The sequence below is a fragment of the Equus asinus genome, chromosome 17, assembly GCF_041296235.1.
Source record: "Equus asinus isolate D_3611 breed Donkey chromosome 17, EquAss-T2T_v2, whole genome shotgun sequence".
Taxonomy (NCBI): domain Eukaryota; kingdom Metazoa; phylum Chordata; class Mammalia; order Perissodactyla; family Equidae; genus Equus; species Equus asinus.
The window spans coordinates 37,110,463-37,130,454 of NC_091806.1; the positions used below are offsets into that span (position 1 = coordinate 37,110,463).

Below are 19,992 nucleotides of genomic sequence, written 5' to 3' on the forward strand. Positions count from 1 at the left end.
CCAGACTGTCTTCGTTCACCTGTAAAGAGAATATGCTTCATTCCTATCGCTGGGTTATATCTCAAAAGAAATCTGTGACAGACTGCTTTGGCCGTGGTAGAAAACACATTTACAGAACTTGACAATTATTTTTACTCCTTAAAGGAAAACCTTTTCCCTTGGCTCAAAAGAATTCGACAACTGAAAAAGCATCAAAGCAAATTTAAACTTAGGAGTTTAGATAAACATTAGACAGGAAATTCCAAAGTTTAAGATTCCAGAAGCACGTTCATATGTGCACTGTGTATCATTATTGCAGAAAAAACTAGCACAGGCTGAACAAACCCCAAATATGTGCAGTAAATGATCTCCCCTATTACCATCACAGGAATCTAATTGTCAGCATCTACCTTTTTCCTCTTTAGAAAAAAAATGTTTCTCTAAAAAATACTGTAAGCCACATATACTACTAGTCTAAAGTGTCATTCTATTTACTATAATTAAAGTATCTCTGAAACTGAACAGATCCAATAATCACTGGGATATTTTCATTTAAAGTATAAGTCTGAGCAATACAGATTTGCATTTCCGTTTGACACTTTCTAGGATTGAGAACAGGGAAGGTAACAGCCATTAACACCAGCTCAAGAACTTGGTTTCACATAACGCTCAAAAATGCTGACATTTAGCATTTCTGGACAAAAGGTTCAGATCTGGATAATAGCTCCAGATTATGCAAACCAGACATTATTTATCAAAATCCGCCATGAGACCAATTTTAAGTTACGTCCTATGGATCAGATGCAACATTTAGCTCCGAAAGCAAAGAACATTCTTTCTTCCCAGTCATTCCAGTAGCTCCCAGCAACTGCAGGACTCTGGGCTGGAAGCAGCGGCCCTTCCCACTCCCCCAGCCCCACGTGAGTCCTGACCCCTGCCCCCCCCCCGCCCTCCCCCAAATTCTTCACTCGGCCATCCCATGCTGCGCTTCAGCATCTTTCACTCTCTATCATCTCCATCAGTAGTTTCGTTTTATTTTTTAGCTACTCTTCATTATTTTCGCTAACCTGCTGAAACAGGAGCGAAGCTTCAGTGGAGGCAAACAGTACCCGTCCTCTTGGTGTGGGGACGGGGAGAGTAATAAACAAATAGAAACAGGGTCTAATTGTTAGCACACCAAACGAACCCCTGAAAAACTGACTTGCAGAACTGACAGATTATCTTGTGTCAGCAGAAGCTACCCGCTTCAGCCTTAGGTTTTAAAGCATGTCAAATTGTGAAATAAGGGAAATTGGAAGTTTATTTACGAGTCAGCAAATCATATGTTTCAAAACTCCAGCATCTTGATTAAAAGTGTGCTTAGAAAGGTTATTACAACTATCTATTCCTGTTAACAGACTATGTCTAACTGTCTGTTGATGTCGCATCTAACGATGGGAGGAGAGGGACACTCAGAAGACAGCAAACTTTACGCCCTTGGAAAAGCTGACCATCAGCTCACTGGACTTGTGGAAAGCCACTTTTAAGGCAACAGCACGGGATTTTCAGTCACTGAACGTCATTTGCAAGCAACAGAGTAAAATGCATAAGCAGTTACAAAGTCCCAAAACATCTAATTTCTTTTCTCTTGTCGGTTTCTCTTTAAGAAACGGATACTGACACAATTTATGCTGCTGCTCAACATTTAGGGATTCATAGCAGAGACTGTATAATCCGAACCGAAAAAGACAGTACAGCACAGTATTTCAGCGTCATCTCAACTTGGTTCACAGCAAACACACACCATGCGTATTTTTTACGTCTTTAAGATAACACAGAGACAGACACCCAGCAAACAGCTAATGCAGGTTACCCACCGGGACTGGGAAAGGGGGCTGAAGCGAGACTTCGTTTTTAATTTATATTCCTTTTAAAATTTTTAACTATGTACTTGCCTTGTATTTAAAAAAAAAAAAAAAAGACCAATCCTCCCTTCTCTTTTTGTCTCCCAAAACCATGCTAGAGCACAAGACGCGACCAGAATATGGACTGTCCACGTGGACACAGAACTTGTTCAGAAACACCTGCCCCCTCAGCCACCACACCCCAATCCTGAATCCTGTTCTTGCTCTCTGCAACCTGGCCTCAGGCCCCGCTGCTGCCCTGAAAGCGCTCTGGCTCAGACACAGCAATCCCCTCGCCTGTGCTAACCCCAGGCAGGCTTCGTGCTCGCTGACCTCGCCAACCACCGTCAGGGAGCATGCGATCCCACTTTCCCCTTCTCATCTCGTAACTGCTGAACAAAAGGTTCCTGGGTGCCCTGTTCCCTCTCCACACCTGTGTCCTGTGTCCAAGGCTTTAAGCCCCCACCCCGGCAACTGTCCAACTGCCCGTCAGACATCTCTACTTGGACGCTTAAACCACCTTCCCCAAACGGAGTTCATCACCCTCCTCCCTGACCCAGCCCCCAACTCCTCCCAGGCCCTCACTCAACTCAGCAGAGGACCCACCCATGCAGTTGTCCAAGCCAGACTCCCGGACGTCACACCACCCACTTCCTCTCCCCCCACATTAACCAGCTGCTGGGTACTAATTCTGCCTCCTACCTGGATCTTCTGGAGGGTCCTCGCTGCCTCCGCTCTGCCTAGGACACCAGGTCTCCTTGGTCTGGAGGGGTGGTTCCAGAAGTCCGCTCCTGGAGCTCTGACCCTGCCTCTCTCTCCAGCCTCCTCCCTCATCACTCTGTGTCTCCTACTCGGCACGTCAGTCCCAACTCATCTACAGTTCCTAGAACACGTCTGTGCCTCGGCTGTGCCCTCTGCCTCAGGTCTGTGAATCGGCCGGTCTTCCCCTGGCCACCACTCGCCCTGCTCAGTTCACGGCCTAAGGGCCGTGTGCTGCAGAACAAAACACCCGTCCACCTCAGAGGTTTGCAGGCAGCACAGGGAACCGTGCTGTCCAGACCAGCTGCCTAAAAACCACCTGTGCAGCTGATGAAAATACAGACTCCTAGGCCTCAGCCTACTGAATCAACATTTCTGGGGTGGAACCTGGAATATGTATTTTTAAAGGCTTCCCAGGGGAATTCAGTAGCCATGCTGGGAAACAACTGACCTTTATGACCTTGGACTGGTCACTTAGTTCTCCATCTTGACCACTCATCTAAAAATACGGGGAGCAATATCTACGTTCTACCACGGCCACAAGTGTGACATCAAATGAGGACGCTGGAAATGAGCCACTCTGCTGAAAGGCCTCACTGTCAGCCCTCAAACACAGGCGATGGCCGCCACCTGGCCCCGCTGAGCTCCTTCCACAGCATCTCCGGGCGTTTCCACCAGGAGCAGGTGGCTAACAGGGTTCTGACGGGCTGATTTTTGCAATATTGCTAAAACGGATGTCACTTAAGTACCTTCAAACGTTAGCTCAGCTCTTAACAGAAGCATTCCCACCCGTGATGGGGAAAACGATCACACGTACACTCACCTTCTTCCAACAGGGACCACTGGCTGGCTTTCCAGCCCGCCCTGTCACCTCCCATTACCTTCGCCACCACACTTCAGAGGCGGTCTGCACTCCGCCCCGCGTCCCCGTGCTCATGCCTGCCCAGGTTCTCGCTGTCCGCCCCCTCTCCCTGCCACTCACTGACCTACCACTCTCCAAGATCAGCAAACCTGAGCGCCACCCAGCCCTCCGCTCTCCCTGCGCTGGACCCTTCGCCAGCTGTCGGCCCCGGGGCCTGCTCTCGTCTTTCAAAACTCGTCTCTGCTAAGTGCTGAGCAGCCACTGCTCCCAACAGCAGCTCAAACCTGTTCTGCCAAAAACCGAACGTGACTTCCATTTGGAGGAGGAAAAAACTACCTTAGTGTTTTTTTTTTTAATGTATGTATGGACCAGGTCAAAAATACACTGTGCCAGATGTTTACAGATTTACCCATAATTGCCAAAACCTGGAAGCAACCAAGAAGTCCCTCAGTGGGTGAGTGGATGAACTGTGGTCCATCCAGACAATGGAGTACTCTTCAGCACTAATAAGAAGGAGCTATTAAGCCGTGAAAAGATACGGAGGAATCTTAAATGCACATTCCTTGGCGAAAGAAGCTAATCTTGGTGAAAGAATCACATACTGTATGATTCCAACTATATGACATTCTGGAAAAGGGAAAACTATGGAGATGCTGGAAAGATCAGTGATGGCCAGGGCTGGGGGAAGGGAAGGATGCACAGGGGGAGCACGGGATTTCAGGGCAGTGAAACTACTCCGGATGACCTATAATGGTGGACACAGGTCCTTACACACGTGTTCAGCCCACAGCAGGTCCAGCACCAAGAGCGAACCCAGACGTCAACCGTGGACTCTGGGTGGTGACGATGCATCAACGTAGGTTCAAGGACTGTAACCAATGTGCCACGCTGGTGGGGGGTGTGGACAGTAGGGGAGGCTGGGGGAGTGGGGGGCAGGAGGTATACGGGGAAACCTCTGTATCTCCCCCTCAATTTTGCTGTAAGCCCAAAATGGCTCTAAAAAATAAAGTTTATTGAAAAAAACCATCCTGTGCCTCTTTCCTAACTGTTGGCTTGGCAACTAGGGAGGATGCATTGTGTGGGAGTCTAATTCCAAACGAGCATCCTTTAGAGCCAAACCTGAGCATCTCTGTAGGATGCGGTCTGTCCACCGGCTGCAGGGGCACTGCCAGGCGGCAATAACACAAACACAACTCACAACTTGGTCTGCCCACTCTGACATTTGATCATTTTTGACATCTTAACTTTTTTTACTCTTGAGAGAACTGCATTACCTCACAGTAATTGAAACACTGATGTGAATTTCTTTTCCCCCCAAGACTGGCACCTGAGCTAACGACTGCTGCCAATCTTCTTCTTCCCTTTTTTCTTTCTGCTTTTTCTCCCCAAATCCCCCAGTACATAGTTGTATCTCCTAGTTGTGGGTCCTTCTAGTTGTGGCATGTGGGACACTGCCTCGGTGTGGCCTGACAAGTGGTGCCATGTCCATGCCCAGGATCCGAACCAGTGAAGCCTCGGGCCGCCGCAGCAGAACGCGGGAACTTAACCACTCGGCCGTGGGCCGGCCCCTGATGTGACTATTTTATAACACTATTTTCAATCCACATCACTCAAATTCATAAAAAATGGGACCACACTGCTTTTCTTTTCTTTTTGAAATTTTTTACTATGACAAAAGTCACTAACATAAAATTCACCATCTTAACCATTTTCAAGAGTACAATTCAGTGATTTTCAGCATATTCACAATGTTGTGTTACCATCACCAGTAATTCCAGAACATTTTGGTCACGCCCCAAAAGCTGATCCATTAGCAGTCACTCCCCATTACCTCCCCCCCAGCCCCTGGCAGCCACAAATCCGCTGAGTCTACGGACTCGCCTGTTCTGGACGTTTCGTATAAATGAAATCACACAATATCTGTCCTTTCGTGTCTGGTGTCTTTCAGTCAGCAGCACATATTTAAGGTTCATCCACATCGTAGCGTGTGTCAGGGCCTTGTTCACTTTTATGGCTGAATAATATTCGACCGCACGGATGGACCACGTTTTGTTTATCCCTTCATTCGCTGATGAACATGTGGGTTGCTTCCACTTCCTAGCGATCACGAATAATGCTGCTATGAACATTCCTGCACAAGTTTTTATGTGGATTTATGCTATGTTTTCTCTCGGGTGTACACAGGGGTAGACACATTTCTTTACAATGGAAATGAGTGAATTATTCCTTTTTTTTTTTTTTTAAAGATTTTATTTTTTCCTTTTTCTCCCCAAAGCCCCCCAGTACATAGTTGTATATTCTTCGTTGTGGGTCCTTCTAGTTGTAGCACGTGGGACGCTGCCTCAGAGTGGTTTGATGAGCAGTGCCATGTCCGTGCCCAGGATTCGAACTGACGAAACACTGGGCCACCTGCAGCAGAGCGCACAGACTTAACCACTCGGCCACGGGGCCAGCCCCGAATTGTTCCATTTTTGTTCCTCATTTCCAATTTAAATTTCTAGCTATGTTAGCCATCACTCCTTTCTTCTTTGGAAGGCATCTGCTTTTAAGCAAAAATGGGGATTTACTCATGGGCAGTGAGTATAAGTTTTGCTTGACGTATTTTTACCTTTCTGCTAAATAGTAAACCAAAATGTTTTCGGTTGTTACAAGCATGTTGTATTTAAACACAAATAATGTGTCACAATTAGTCAAGACAATGTGAAATATGAATGCACACGTATATTAGTGTGAAAGTATATTTCAGAAGCATAACATTTCAGTGCATAATAACAGCGAAATACTCACAGGCAAAAACATTCTGATTAAATTTTTCAAACTGAGCCTGAGCGGCAGGGGAGAATCAAACCAATGAAATAAAAAATCAAGGGCAGAAATCCTTAATTCAAATAGGAATGAGTGCCTTCTGGAATCTTCTAGGTAGGTTTTGTTTTTAATCATTACTTTTTTACAAAAGACGACTACCTTAAAGAGTTTCAGATAAATTAACAACACTAGATAATAATAAAATGAAAACACAATATGAAGCATATTAATGTCCAGTTTATATTCACACCATGTTTCAAACTTTCCAGTAAAGCAAGTATGTGATTTTTGGCGCTGCTCGTGCTTACTGGAGTATAAAATAGTTTTCATTTTCGAATACTTCATTTCATAGATCTATGCACGTGCCAAAAAACTACTGAATCATAAGGAAACTGTCTTTAAAGTATGAGACCAGAAACTGCCTGCCTGACCTTCACAGCCTAAAGCCATCATTAGGAGCAGCGTAAAATCCACATTTCCACGGAGATGTTTTGGCCATCACAAACTTTTACAAAACAGGGATAGCAGCAGCAACGGAAGGATGCTCAGGACAGAGCTTTTTTTCACACCAACTTTTAAAACTTTGTTTTTCACAAATGGTAATAAAGGTATCCATGGAGGCCTCCCTTCCAGCCCTGGTGGCTCTTCAACTCGGCAGGCAGCTGAAGGCAGACGCTCCCCGTTTATCCCGAGGTTCGACGCGCGGAGAATCCAGTGAGACACGCATTCCCTCTAGTGCCTCTCCAGCAGGGACACAGCCTGAGGAGGGCCGGCCCGCTCGCAGCGTCCTCCTCCTCTCACAGCCGCACTGACACAAAAGCCATAACGTATTTATTCTTCTCCTACCGATGGACACTTACGACTGTGCTTCCGATCTTTAGCTCTGACAAACAGCATGGCAACAAAGAACCTTGTACATGTATCATTCTGCACGTGTGCCAAGTGCATCTGCAGGATAAAACCTTAGAATTTCTGAGTCAAAGGTCAGTTGCAATTTTAATAGCTACTGCTAAATTATTCCTCCTGGGCCAGCAGCTTATGAAACACCTGCTTCCTGTAGCTCTGCCACCCTGGTGTGTTATTACACTTTAGGGCCCACTTTCTTCTTTGGATCCATCTTCCATTCCCTGTCGCCCATCAAATAGGGGTCTCCAAAATCTTCTCATATGACAGAGACTGAACGCATGCCTGGGCATTTGGTGAGAGTTCCAGAGGCAATATGTTCTTCGTGACCCTCCGTCACTCCCCTGGCCCTCTCATGACCAAGGGAACTATTCTGACATTTCACCTGCAAAGAAGGCTCAGCTCGTATGCGAGACTGTTGTACTTGCCCAGGTCTCTACTTGACAATCTGTGATACGAACGGCACGCTGTCCTTATTTCAGTCACGGTTATTCATTTTTCTCGGATCAAATACAATTGAGATTGGTCTGTGTTTACTTATCCTAACACACTTTTATGGAGTGGCCACCTCTTCTTTCACATTTCTATATTTTTCTATGGAATGGCTACTGATCATCTTCTCTTAAACTCATTCATCAGCACAAGGTACAAACATCTGACTTGCGTCTTCGGTGCAGTCATGCCCAAACATTTACAGAATGAAATGTTTCACCATAAACTAACTTTTTAAATTTACTTTATTTTATAATTAGGATATTGTACTGATTTTTTAAAATTATGTATAAAAAGGAGGTACTGGATTGCTCTAAGGTACAAACCCAGAAATGGACCTGCTGGCTCAAAGACCTATGGAATTTAATTCTCAACGTTTTTAATGTTATAAATTGCAGTGTACTAAATAAAGATTAGTTTTACTGTTTTTGTCATTTCCTCATACATTTATAATTTAAGAGAGTTTGCAATGTCTTGAAAACAACGTAACAATCACAAACATAATCATCTCCATCAATGATTAAGATTGCTTTGTAGCGGGCCAGCTGCATGGTCATTTTTATAGTCCCATGCAAAGTGAGGACTGTCTTACTACTTTTTAGAAGATAAAACATTATTTGCAAAAATAATGTTTTATTTCACTGCAATTTCTCTATGTAGAATCTTTGCCCTTTTTTTTTGGCCAGGAAGACTGCCCCTGAGCTAACATCTGTTGCCAATTTTCCTCTACTTGGCATGTGGGTTGCTGGCACAGCAGGGCTGACGAGTGGAGTAGGTCTGTGCCCAGGATCCAAACCCGAAACCCAGGCCACTGAAGTGCAGTGCACCGAACTTAACCACTACACCAGGGGGCTGGCCCCAAATCTTTGCCTTTTTTAACCTCCCATGGCAATAAAGGACAGATTAAAATATTACGCTATTACATAACAGTAGAAATAATCACAAACCTGTGATTATTCAGCTTGACACCCCAGTTATGAAGCTTATGTAAACATCACATACATAGTCTGTGTGCCTAAACACAAGGCGACTTCAAGGGGCCAGCCCCCCATTTCCCTACGAAGACGCTGCCCGAAAGCTTGGCCACGTTAACACACCCTTCCAGGAAAGTAGAGCACCAGCCGACTCTGACTCCAACTCAGCCCCACAAATTTACTAAAATAAACAGGCAGACAAAAGTGTTCGTGCCAGCTGCACGCTAAGTTACCACATCGGACATGCTTACTCTGCACTTACATCACCAGGCTTTAAAACATCTCCGCGAGACCCTTAAACTATGTTTCCTAGTCTTCCTTGCTTGACAACAGCAGCTCATCTTTTAGTGAGCCCTTGGGGACTCATCTGACACCATCTACCACGAGGGAGTCCCTCCGTTAGGACGCTCCACCTGCGAGTCACTGCTCCGTCACTCACACTCCGCCACGTTCCAGAACCACCGGTGGTCCCGCCTTAGCATGTGGTGGTATCCCTCCCAGCAATGATGGCTCCACCAAAACACGGAGCCAATAAAGGCATGGAAATGATGGAGGGTGCCAGTGTTCCAGGCATCCTGAACCTGAGAGGGGAGTACAGTAACCTGATTAACGTCCCCGCTCCTCGAGTAAAATGACGTCATACTGGTCTCCCCAGCCCCTCTCAGGAACAGCTTTAGAGTTTACAGGTTAGCAATTCTCCTGAAAAGTCCTAGGGTGTGAGCATGGTTTCCCCGATTCAGTTACAATTTTAGCATTTTTCAGGCTTGTCAGTAGTTCACACTAGCACTTCAATTCTGCAAAGAAAGCCACAATCCACTCTTTTGCGTGTGATGAAGCACTCTGTGAAGTTATTTCATGACCTTTATTACATGAGGACGTCGAGATGTGGAAGAGCGTTTGGACACCACCCCCTAGGCCTTCATAGGTACCACCGAGCACAACGGCACAGAAAGGGATCTAAGACAGGACCTGCTCTGTCACACTTTGAAACTCCACTACTGACGGGAACAGAAATGTCAAACAAGACCCCCGCGGGTACTATTCAACAGCCCCACTCTGACGGCAACTGGGTCCCCGCACACTGCACCTCACTGCCCTAGAGCCACCCGCAATTCCCAAGGCAGGCAGGAAACGAGCACGGAGAAGCTGGGCCAGCACTGCAACACATACGGGGAGACCACGCCTGGAAGCTCCAGCTGAGCGCACAGGACACCGAGGACAAGCGAGCAGCCTGCTCTCCTTTCCGTCTCTGACGAGCGTTTTGGACACACGGGACAGAAGGGCATCTCGGGCTGAGGCAGGGGTCTCGACATCAGCCGTGCCTGAAAGTGCTCCATGCGGGATTCCTCCCGCGGCTCCATCACGCCGGGTCAGCAGAAACACAAGTTTAGAAGGAGCACCTACGGCTACCTGAGGCTACACTGACAGCAGCTCCTCACCGCCTGCTAACAAGTCAAAGAAACACGGGAGCTGCGGCGTGCAAGGCCACGCAGCCTCGGCTGACAGTAGTGAGGACAGGTGAGCCCGAAGACGCTGTCGACCCCCTCTCCTGCAGTGTCCACAGCAGGAGTGACAACGGCCCCCGGAGCACACACAGCTGGCTGGCGGATCTCAGGTAAGGGTGCAGCGTCAACAAAGGCGGCCTCTCGGCACCTGCAGGGCCCCCATCACGCTGCCCCACCAGAGCGCTCTCGGAGAACTGACTCCAGCCCTCGGGGACCACCCTGCCATGAGCTCACACCCTCGGTGCCTTTCTGTTCCTCTGTCGACCCTTCTCCTCCCACCCGGCGTGCCTGGCACACCACACCCCTCCGCAGCCAACCACCCGACACGGAGCAGGCCCGCCTAGCCGGCCCACAACTGCGCCCTCTGCTCGTGCTCGCGCGCCCGTGGCAGCTCCTCCTTCCCACTGCCGCCCCAGCCCCGCGCCTCCCTCATGCCCAACACGACGTCACAGCCGGAGCTCAACCCTGCCGCTCTGTACAGGCTCCGCCGGCCCCTGAGAAAGACAGCACCTGTCCCTTCCGTGCGGGACCACACTCACACGAGTCTGCTCGAGGGAAAGAACTGCTCCCCTCACTGTTGCAAAATCCCCAGCCCAGGCAAAGAATGTAGTGTTCAAACAACAGGTCCCCGTGGATCTGAACCAGCAACGACTACGTCTGACTGTGAATATTACCGCGTTGTAACCTTCTTAAACTGTCATGGCTCCGTGTATTCACGTCTTGCAAACCAGTCTCACACGAGCCTTATATTATAACCAGTTTTACCTACCCTCTAACTTAACAAGAAGGGCGTCTCAGAAAGAACCAAAGGTCTAAGTACAAAACTGGAACGGAAGCTACTTTATTAGGGATTTCCTCTCAAGGCTCCAGCAAGCTCAGGAGACAGCAATACCAGCTGGAGAAGGAGCAGCCCTATTAATTTGGACAATTTACGGAACAAAAAAGTTGGGAGGCACGATGCTAAGTACTCCTAAGACACAAATATTCATTGTAATAACTTTATACGTGCTTAATGCTTGACTGGTTTTCAAAATATTTTGCAATATTTCTCACATAAAAGTAGATGTCACATACGACAGGAAGGCATACATAATTAGCTCACTGCACAGACTGGAAGACAGGCCCGGGCAGGTTAGTGACCTACAAAGGTCACTCGGCTGATAAGCAGCTCGGGACTCAGAGCTCAAGACGATGTCATCTTCAGGGGGAGATCCCACGGTGAGCACCCAAACCAAGCCCCTGCAGGCCGTACGCCCTCCCAGTCACCGGAGTCAGGGTTACGGGCTCTGCAGACAGACACCTCGGATCTAATGAAGGCCCACCTTGTGCAGCGTACAGCTGTGGATGCTTTATTTTACTTCTCACTAAATCCACCTATAATATTGGGAAATAAATAGTATCTCTACTTTACAGACGACAAAACGGTCTCAGAAGTGAAATATCTTGGCCAAGATCAGAAAGTTAGTAAGCAGAGGATCCAAGATTTGACACGGGTGTGGAGGGGGAGGTAGAGGAGGAGGGGAGGGTGGGAAAGAAGAGGAAGCCACTCAGCAGTCAGTGAAAAAGCAGACTGTTCCACGCTCACCCAGCAAGCCCACCGCCATCATCCCATGGGGAGAAAGAGGCTGGCCACACGCCCCACAGGAGATCTTTTTGTGATTTCTTTTGCCCCCTCAAGAATGACCTTGATCCTACTCTTTCATCTGCGTTTTTCTTAAAGCTGGTGGCATTTTGAAAAACTGGAGAAAAGATAAAAGGAATCACAGTAAAACCAGCCCCAAGCACCAAATCTGTCGTCTCCTAGAGATGGGAGCGACTCTGAATCCCAGTAGGAATCGGAGTTGGTCCGAGCAGACCTCACAGGGGTGACCTCGGCCTGGAGAGGCAGGTGGGGTCTGATGAAAGCGAGGAGAGGGAGAGGCAGTACCCGAGCAGGGAATCGCGCAGGATGAGGCGTCAGGGAAGGGGAGCAGAGTGAGCAGACTGGTTGGGCAGAGTGAAGGGGCATTTACAGAGGGAAAGATGTGGGAAAGGTGAATAAAGCCAGAACATGGAGCCATGAATGCCAAACTGCCAAACACCTGCTGCCATGGATAGGCCCTGCCAAAACCTTCTCATGGCAGAGGTCTGGGTTACTCTGGGAGCTAGGTGGCCTGGAAAGGAAGAAAGCACAAGCAAAGCCACCTCATGTAGACACCAAGGCCCCACGAACGGCCCAAGCTAGGGCACCAGAGCACAAAGGAAAACAGAAACGACGTGAGAGCAGAAAACACGGACAGAGCTGCGGACTGGCCCTGCAGGATGAGCGAGGAAGGGCAGAGGAGGTGCGTGAAGTGGGGAGGGAGGCGGGGAGACTCGAGGCTGACCAAGGAGGAAGGCGGAGCAGGACCCTGGACTGAGACACAGCAAGACGTCTACGGGCCGTCTAAGGGATACGGCAAAACTCGGGGCTGGGCATGCAGGAGCATCCCAGATGTGGAGCTTCAGACAGAAACGTGGCGATCATGTTCAAAAAGGGGACGGGTGACCCCACAGAGACGAAGGAATCTCCAAGATGACGACTAGAGCAGAGGGAGCAGAGGGCTAGGATTTAACGTATTTCCTAGTCATTAGCACAAAACTTTCGTTCAAATGAAAATAATTACCCAAGAATGTGTGGATAGCAAGTGCTTCCTTTCCCTCTGTCCTTCCCGCAGAGGTTTTCCAACTGGAACGAACCTAATGCCCGCCAGCGAGCGCAGCAAACAGAACCACGGAGACCCGAGCACAGGCGGTTCAGGAGCTCCCTGGAAATTAAATTACTGGCAATGCTTAAAGTTACTGTAAATTAGCACTACGTGTGTCACTATCTCTTTACACGGCATTACTATAAAACTTCCCACCAGAGGCTCTTCAGACGAATTTACAACTGAAGCAACACCGGCAGCGTTTCAAAGCACAGAGAAACCCGCATCCCGAGTCCCAGACACGGTGGGCAACGACGCCCTGCCCTCCACCGCTTGTGGGTTTCCAGGCCAGGCGGGGGCACGGGCTCGCAGCCTGGAAGCCGCGGAAAGAGCGGCTACTGTATTAACGCTTTCAGGTCTGCTGGAAACGGCTCCCTTCCCGCAGCGCCCAGCCCTTTGGACACAGTTGGGGAACATGAAGGGGAATGAACTCGACGTTAAGGGTTTGTACAAACTACGCAGAACCTATAATCAGGAATCTGCTTCCACACAATCTCTTAATTCATCGTCAAACTTCTTTAGGAACAACTATTTCTATGGTTTGCACAAGAAAACAACCTCGGAATGCACATTCTCTCCAACTTAAACCCTTTATTCTAACCACCTACTACTTTTTCCTGCATGGGCCTTTCTCCCACTCTGGTGACTGTCAGGCACCCACCATACACACATCAAAAAGACACGCTGTCCAGTTTGTGAAACTTTCTCACAGAAATGGAGTCAAGATCATCAGGAAGGAGAATAAAAGTAACAAACGGGGGGGGGGGGGCGGTATATATAACTCCAAATCCCTAATCCCCGAGTTTATTTAACATGTGTTCTCTTCCCTTCTCGGGGAAGTCAGGGCAGGGGAGGGGGAGGTGGCAGTTGGCCCCGATAATCCCAGCCAGGAGGAGCGTTCCAGCTGCCATGTAAGTAACACTAAACTGCCTTCTCCAGCTGCAGAGGCACAGCTGCAGTGATTTCAGGCACGCTGTCACAATTTGTCACCTGTTTTGGCAGCCTGGCCTCTGAGCCCCTCCCCAGGCCTGGGAACAGCACCGGGCCAGAGGAGCTGAGAGCCCCAGGCACTTACTCTCCCGGCCTCTCCTGCATTTGGGGCAGCGCAGGACGGCCCCAGGTCTGCCAATCTCAGACTTGAGACAAGAAGCGAGCAGTGTGCAGAGGCATCCTTTAATCGCGGGCCCCGCCGGGCAAGGATGCGGCAGGGGGGCAGCAGTGGACTGAGGCAAGCCTGGTGAGGATGCGCCGGGGGGCAGCACTGGACCAAGGCACGCCTGGTGAGGATGTGGCAGGGGGCAGCACTGGACCAAGGCACGCCTGGTGAGGATGCGCCGGGGGGCAGCACTGGACCGAGGCACGCCTGGTGAGGATGCGGCAGGGGGGCAGCACTGGACCGCAACACACCCGGGGGGGCCTCCAGAGCTCTTCTCCCACCCTCCCATCGACGCAGGGAACCAAAGGCCTTAGAACAATTTATTTCTCTGCTCGGATCACCAGGCAGCTTGTTGCTAAGCCCCCTGACTCAGCAAGTTTATTTTACTCATTACTTGTATTCTCACAATGTAGAACTTCACCCATCTTTCTCTACGAAAACTATGAACGCACAGTAAAAACACCACTGCCTTTCAGATAAAATACCCCACACTGTGGACGTACGGGGTGGAGAGAGAGACTGTCACTCCGTCCACCACACATTTGCATACCGTTTGCACTTTTTCTTCATCATTCTCCTTTTTTCCCTATTGGTCACGGTTAACTGTGGGAGTCAGAGGGAAGCACTCTTCACCATAACCAATCTCCACACTCATTCGCTACCGGCCTCTGAAGGGGCTCCCAAACCTCTCCGTGCCTCAATTCCTTCACTGTCAGACGGGCTGCGGAACAGTCCCCTGCCTTCTAGCACTATTTATAGTAGAAAGAATGCTCTACAGTACTGTTATGAGACTCAGGGAGATAACTCACAGAAAGAGGCTTAGAAGCAATAAATGCTGGCTATTATCTCATTTAATCCCCCAAACATCTGTCTACCCAGCCCTTGGACAGACAGTGCCTAACACACGGCAGACAATCAATATTTGCTGAAGCAAAACCGACAGTTACCGTCCCTAACTGACGGATGAGAACTCCGAAGGCTCAGAGACGAGGTAACTGACGCAGGGAACTCGGCGAGGATGGGGCGCGAGTCCGCCGACTGCCCACCAGGCTGCTTCCTCCGAGCCTTGCCCACTGGGACCGAGGGAGACAGGGGGTCTACCTACAGAGACGGACGGCAGCACAGGAGACAGGGCGGCACACACCCACACACCTGCTGCCACTGTCCTCTGCAGTCAGTCTGTCCGCCGGAGGAGGGACAGGCACTCAGCACGTTGAGTAAAGCGCCTTCAAACAGCACGAAGAAGGAGACGCCAGCTTGCTGACGGTCTCCCTTCCGTGTGTATCTCTGCCGGAGCTACAGGAGCTGAGCCACAAAACAGCCAAGTAAAATTCTATACAGGACTTCTTTAACTCTGTGCATCAACTGCATTTCACACTCAGTCAAAAATGAAGTCTTTCATATTTTCATTTGCATGAAAATAACACATCATACTATCCTAGAATTAATACTCAAGACTCTTCAAAATACCCTTGCCCTGCCACAGCCGTTTCTATTGCAGGGCGCGCAGGCTATCGCAACCTCACCTGTCACTCACGTTTTCCCCATGAACTATTTTTAAGGCGGGAGCAAGAGTGTGTCCTAGCAGCACCCCGGGATTTCCAGAGATGTTAATGGCTCAGAGATATTGATTAGTCTTCTTCAGCATGGCACTACATGAAATCAATTTCCATATTACTACTGGCAAAGGTTTAAAAATACATAGGCAGGAGGGATAATTACCCATTTGCAAAGCAGAAAAACTTGGAAATGCAAGATATGCTTCAAGCTCCCACATTTATTTTCAGAGAAAAAGGAAATTTCCTCCTCAGAATAAGAATGAGCCTCTGGAAGCCAGAAAGAACTCCCTGGGCGGACCTTCCCTGCCAAGCGAACCGCGATCCAAGTCAGCAGAACTCGGCCAAGAGCTTCCTTCCAGCCACAGGGAAAAAGCTACAAAGTGGAAACATTTTGTCCGCTCTCTCATGAGCATTAGCAAGCGCCGACAAGGCTTTCCCTATGCTTCATTTCTGAGAGTGAAAGGGGCACGACTGCTAATTGCCTGAGGATAAGAGGCAAAACCCAGGCCTACCCTCAGGCAAACTGGACCGTGGTCCCCCACCTAGAAGGCGTGAGTGGGACAGGGACGGGAGGAGCAAGACTTCCGACTATGCCTTTTTCTATAGTTCTCGTTTTTGAATCACGTAAAAGCTTTATGTATTTGAAGAAAAATTAACTCCAGAAGAACAATGTAAACCCTAAACTTAAGAAGAAGCAGAAACAAATGAACTTTGCAACTTCCAATAGAAGGCCCGATTTGGGCAGGAACACCAACGGGCACTACAACTGTTTATCAAATGTTGTGTGGTTATGTTACTTCACATTGCTTTAAAACCCATTATTCTAGCTATGTATTCTTAAGATAGGTTTATTCTAAGATCCAAAAGAACTACAAAGAAGCTCTAAAACTTCACTCAACAGGATGATTATAACAATATGATATTCAAAGGTTTAAACTATTTTATGTGTATCATAGGATAAAAAATTAAGGCTAATATCATTAGAAATGAAAATTGTTAGTGTAAGACAAGAAATATAAAACAAGGGCCGGCCCCGGGGTCGAGTGGTTAAGTTCATGCACTCCGCTTCGGGGGCCCAGGGTTTCACGGGTTCGGATCCTGGGAGCAGACATGGCACTGCTCGTCAGGCCACGCTGAGGCGGCGTCCCACGTGCCACAACTAGAAGGACCTGCAACTAAGATAGACAACTATGTATCGGGGGTTTGGGGGAGATCAAGCAGAAAAAAGAAAAAAGAAAAAAAGAAAGAAAGAAATTAAGGGGAAAAAACTAGGTTTAATTTGTAAAGGAAATACCAATATGAAATCCAGGTTTTTCTTTTTGTCAAGATTTTTGTCCAGCTCTGTCCCGAAAAGAACCTAGATGTGAACCTCTGTGACAGTGAGCACACCGAGCCCCCAGATACTGATTTCTAAACAGCCGTTCCCCATCAAAAGGAACCAGGGCTCCTCAGAGGAACGACTGCAGATCTGAGGCAGGAGAAACACAAAGTGGGTCTGCGACAAATTCTGTGTCAGGAAACAACGGAGCATTCAAAGACTAATAGGGCCCTGGCTAAAGGACACAGGAGCCCAGCTGAGGGGACAATCTGAGTATCCAAAGGAATAATGATGATAACTGACTGCGATACACTGAATAAATACAAATGCAAGGGGCCACAGCAACTGAGAGAGAGAAAGAGAACAGAAAGGGACGCTCCTTACTGAAGAGCAGCAGCTAATAAATGAAGGAGGATTGAGTCAGAAAAATCACCACTTCGCAACTTCCAATACAGGACCCGATTTGGGCAGGAACACCAGTGGGCACTACGACTACTAGAAGGCCCCAGCTGACCAGGAAGGTCGCTGGGAATGGGCTCCCTGTCTGTGGCCCTCCGCAGACGCCCGAGGAAGCTCCGGGAGAGTCCAGCGTGGTCTGCAGTCACAGCCAGGGCCCGCTGCCCCACCTCCAACCACAAGAACGGGCCCACCGGAAATCATGTCCCTCCCGAGGTGATGCCAAAACCAGGGGGAAGGAGGTGAGGCTGGGAGGCAAAAGCGAGAGATGTTAAACCCATGAAGTGGGAATTACACATTATTTATGCTTTAAATGGTATCTAAAAATAAATAGATGCTGGCATCTATTACTCTTCTAACTTGCTCAGGAATAAAGGATGTAAACACTCTAAGTTGTTATGGTGAACATCCTTATGCCGAAAGTCCCCTCCAGAAAGCAACCATTTCCGGAGCAGAAGTAAAACTGCTCGGGCAGAATACCAGCACTTTTGAAGATCTTTATTCACAGGGCGAAACTGGTTCTCCAAAAGAGTTAGTTATCAAATTACTTAGCAGTCGTTAGCACGAAGAATTAGCAAGCAGAACACAGGGAGAGTAAAAAAGACCGCCTTCTCTGAGAACAGCATATTTACAAAGAAGTTTCCAGAAAACAACACATCTGCATCTGAGGAACTGCCCACAGCTTAGCGCGGTGGGTGCCAGACCACAGGGGGCCGGGGCGGGAGAGGCCCCGGGAGCCAACCGCTCCTCGAATCACCCTGACGGAAAAAACGGTCCAGCTCTTGCCAGTGGACCTCAGAGGCGGGCTCCGACAGGGCAGGTACACGCCTCAGGACCTGCAGACTGCAGGCTGAGGAAGAGGCGAAGCGGGCTCCCTGGTTTCTGAGCCCCTGGCCGGGAGGAAACCGCACTGTTCACAGGAGGAGGGACAGATGAGGGGAAAGGATGGTTTTGGCTGATGTTGAACTGAAGGAACCCAAAGACCGCCCAAACGGAGGTAGAGAGCGTGGCGCTGAGGCAGGTCTCTGCAAGACAGAGCAGAGGGCGTGGCTGAAAGTACAGGGATCACGGCCTCCCCAAGTCCGCCTGCACAGACACCCAGGACAAAACAGCCACGGCTGCAGCCACCGCACCGTCCACACATTTCACGTGCTCCAGCTGAACCCACACAGCCCTTTCGTCCTCTAGCTCTCCTTGCACAACTGAAACATACCTGGGTTATGCGCCCCTTACTACATCCTGACTCTTCGGCACCTAGAACAGTGCCAGCCCCGTAACAGGCACTCGGGAAGTATCTGAACACAGTGCTGTGCACGTGACAGGCGTACACACACAGCCGTTACACACCCGCCACTGAAACATTCTCTATCTCTGCAACATCATACACATGCACACTGCTCTGCGCTCTGTGGGGTGGGCGATGTGAAGGGGACTTTAATGCTGGCCCAAAGCACTAACTTCACAGCTCAACCCAGGCATCAGGAGTGCCTTCTTGGACCAACGGTTCCTACTCCCCATCCGTTCTTGCCTCCAGCTCAACCCATTCTCCACACAGCACCAGCGTCATAAAAACTCACCCAAATCACCTCAACCCCTCCCTGAGAAGCCACAATACCCTCGGGCCCTCAGAAGTCCTTAAAAACAAAACAAAAATCCCAGCTCTGCTGGGGAAGGCTCCACCTGACTCCCAACTCCCTGGTCCCCCTCACCTTCTTCGTCTTTTCCCTCCGCCTCCGGTCCAGGAACCTCCGCAACAGCTTCATGGCTTGACGCGGCCAAGTTGTTCCTTGCCCCTGGCCTTGGCCCCAGCAGGCCCAGCACCGGGAAAGCGCTCAGGCTGGCTCCGCTCAGCTTCAGATCTTGGCTCAAACGTGAGCCCTCCGAAAGGCCTTTGCTGGACCACGGTGTGCACGCAGGCGGCCTGCCCACACACCGGGTCGTGTCTTTCCTCTTAACTACTTCCTCCTGTCAGGGTGCGCTCACAACCTGTACTGATTGTGAGAAAGGATCCGCTCTGTCAGCTCTCTGAGGACTGCGATCCTGTGTGCCTCCACCACTGTCTCCCAGGAGCACGGAACCTGGAACCCGGAACCAGATATAGTCACAGAGGGGCTGGGGGTGGCGCTGGCTCCTGCAGACGATTAAAGGGACAGAAACAGGAAGACAAGAAGGCAGAGCTGGGGGCCGGCCCGGTGGCACAGTGGTTAAGTTCACACTCTTCACTTGGGCGGCGTGGGGTTTGCTGGTTCGGACCCCGGGGGCGGACCTGCACACCACTTGTCAGGCCAGGCTGCGGCAGGCATCCCACACATAAAGTAGAGGAATTACGGGCACGGATGTTAGCTCAGGGCCAGTCTTCCTCAGCAAAAAGAAGAGGATTCACAAAAAGAAAAAAAGAAGGCGGGGCCAGCCCCGTGGCACAGCACTTAGGTTTGCACGTTCCACTTCTCTGCGGCCCAGGTTTCGCCAGTTCGGAACCCGGGTGCGGACATGGCACCGCTTGGCATGCCATGCTGTGGCAGGCATCCCACATATAAAGTAGAGGAAGATGGGCATGGATGTTAGCTCAGGGCCAGTCTTCCTCAGCAAAAACAGGAGGACTGGCAGTAGTTAGC

At 49.4% G+C, this 19,992-nt stretch overlaps 2 protein-coding genes across 11 annotated transcripts in view; both read right to left on the minus strand.

Annotated features, from left to right (window-relative positions):
* The window catches only part of LOC139040790 (liprin-alpha-1-like), an 83,764-nt gene extending 64,539 nt beyond the window's left edge, over window positions 1–19,225 (minus strand). For all 10 annotated transcript variants that reach the window (XR_011495099.1, XR_011495098.1, XM_070487901.1 and 7 more), the window contains exon 1: window positions 19,087–19,225. Coding sequence is in view for 8 of the 10 variants with exons in the window: in XM_070487901.1 (XP_070344002.1) it covers window positions 19,087–19,140 (54 nt within the window). In the remaining 2 variants the exon portion in view is untranslated. The remainder of the gene's footprint in view (window positions 1–19,086) is intronic.
* A 120-nt stretch (window positions 19,226–19,345) lies between these two features.
* Window positions 19,346–19,992, minus strand: part of LOC123275972 (src substrate cortactin-like) — a 28,869-nt gene continuing 28,222 nt past the window's right edge. The window contains exon 11 of the mRNA XM_070487902.1: window positions 19,346–19,508. Within this exon, the coding sequence (XP_070344003.1) occupies window positions 19,357–19,508 (152 nt within the window). The 3' untranslated portion in view covers window positions 19,346–19,356. The remainder of the gene's footprint in view (window positions 19,509–19,992) is intronic.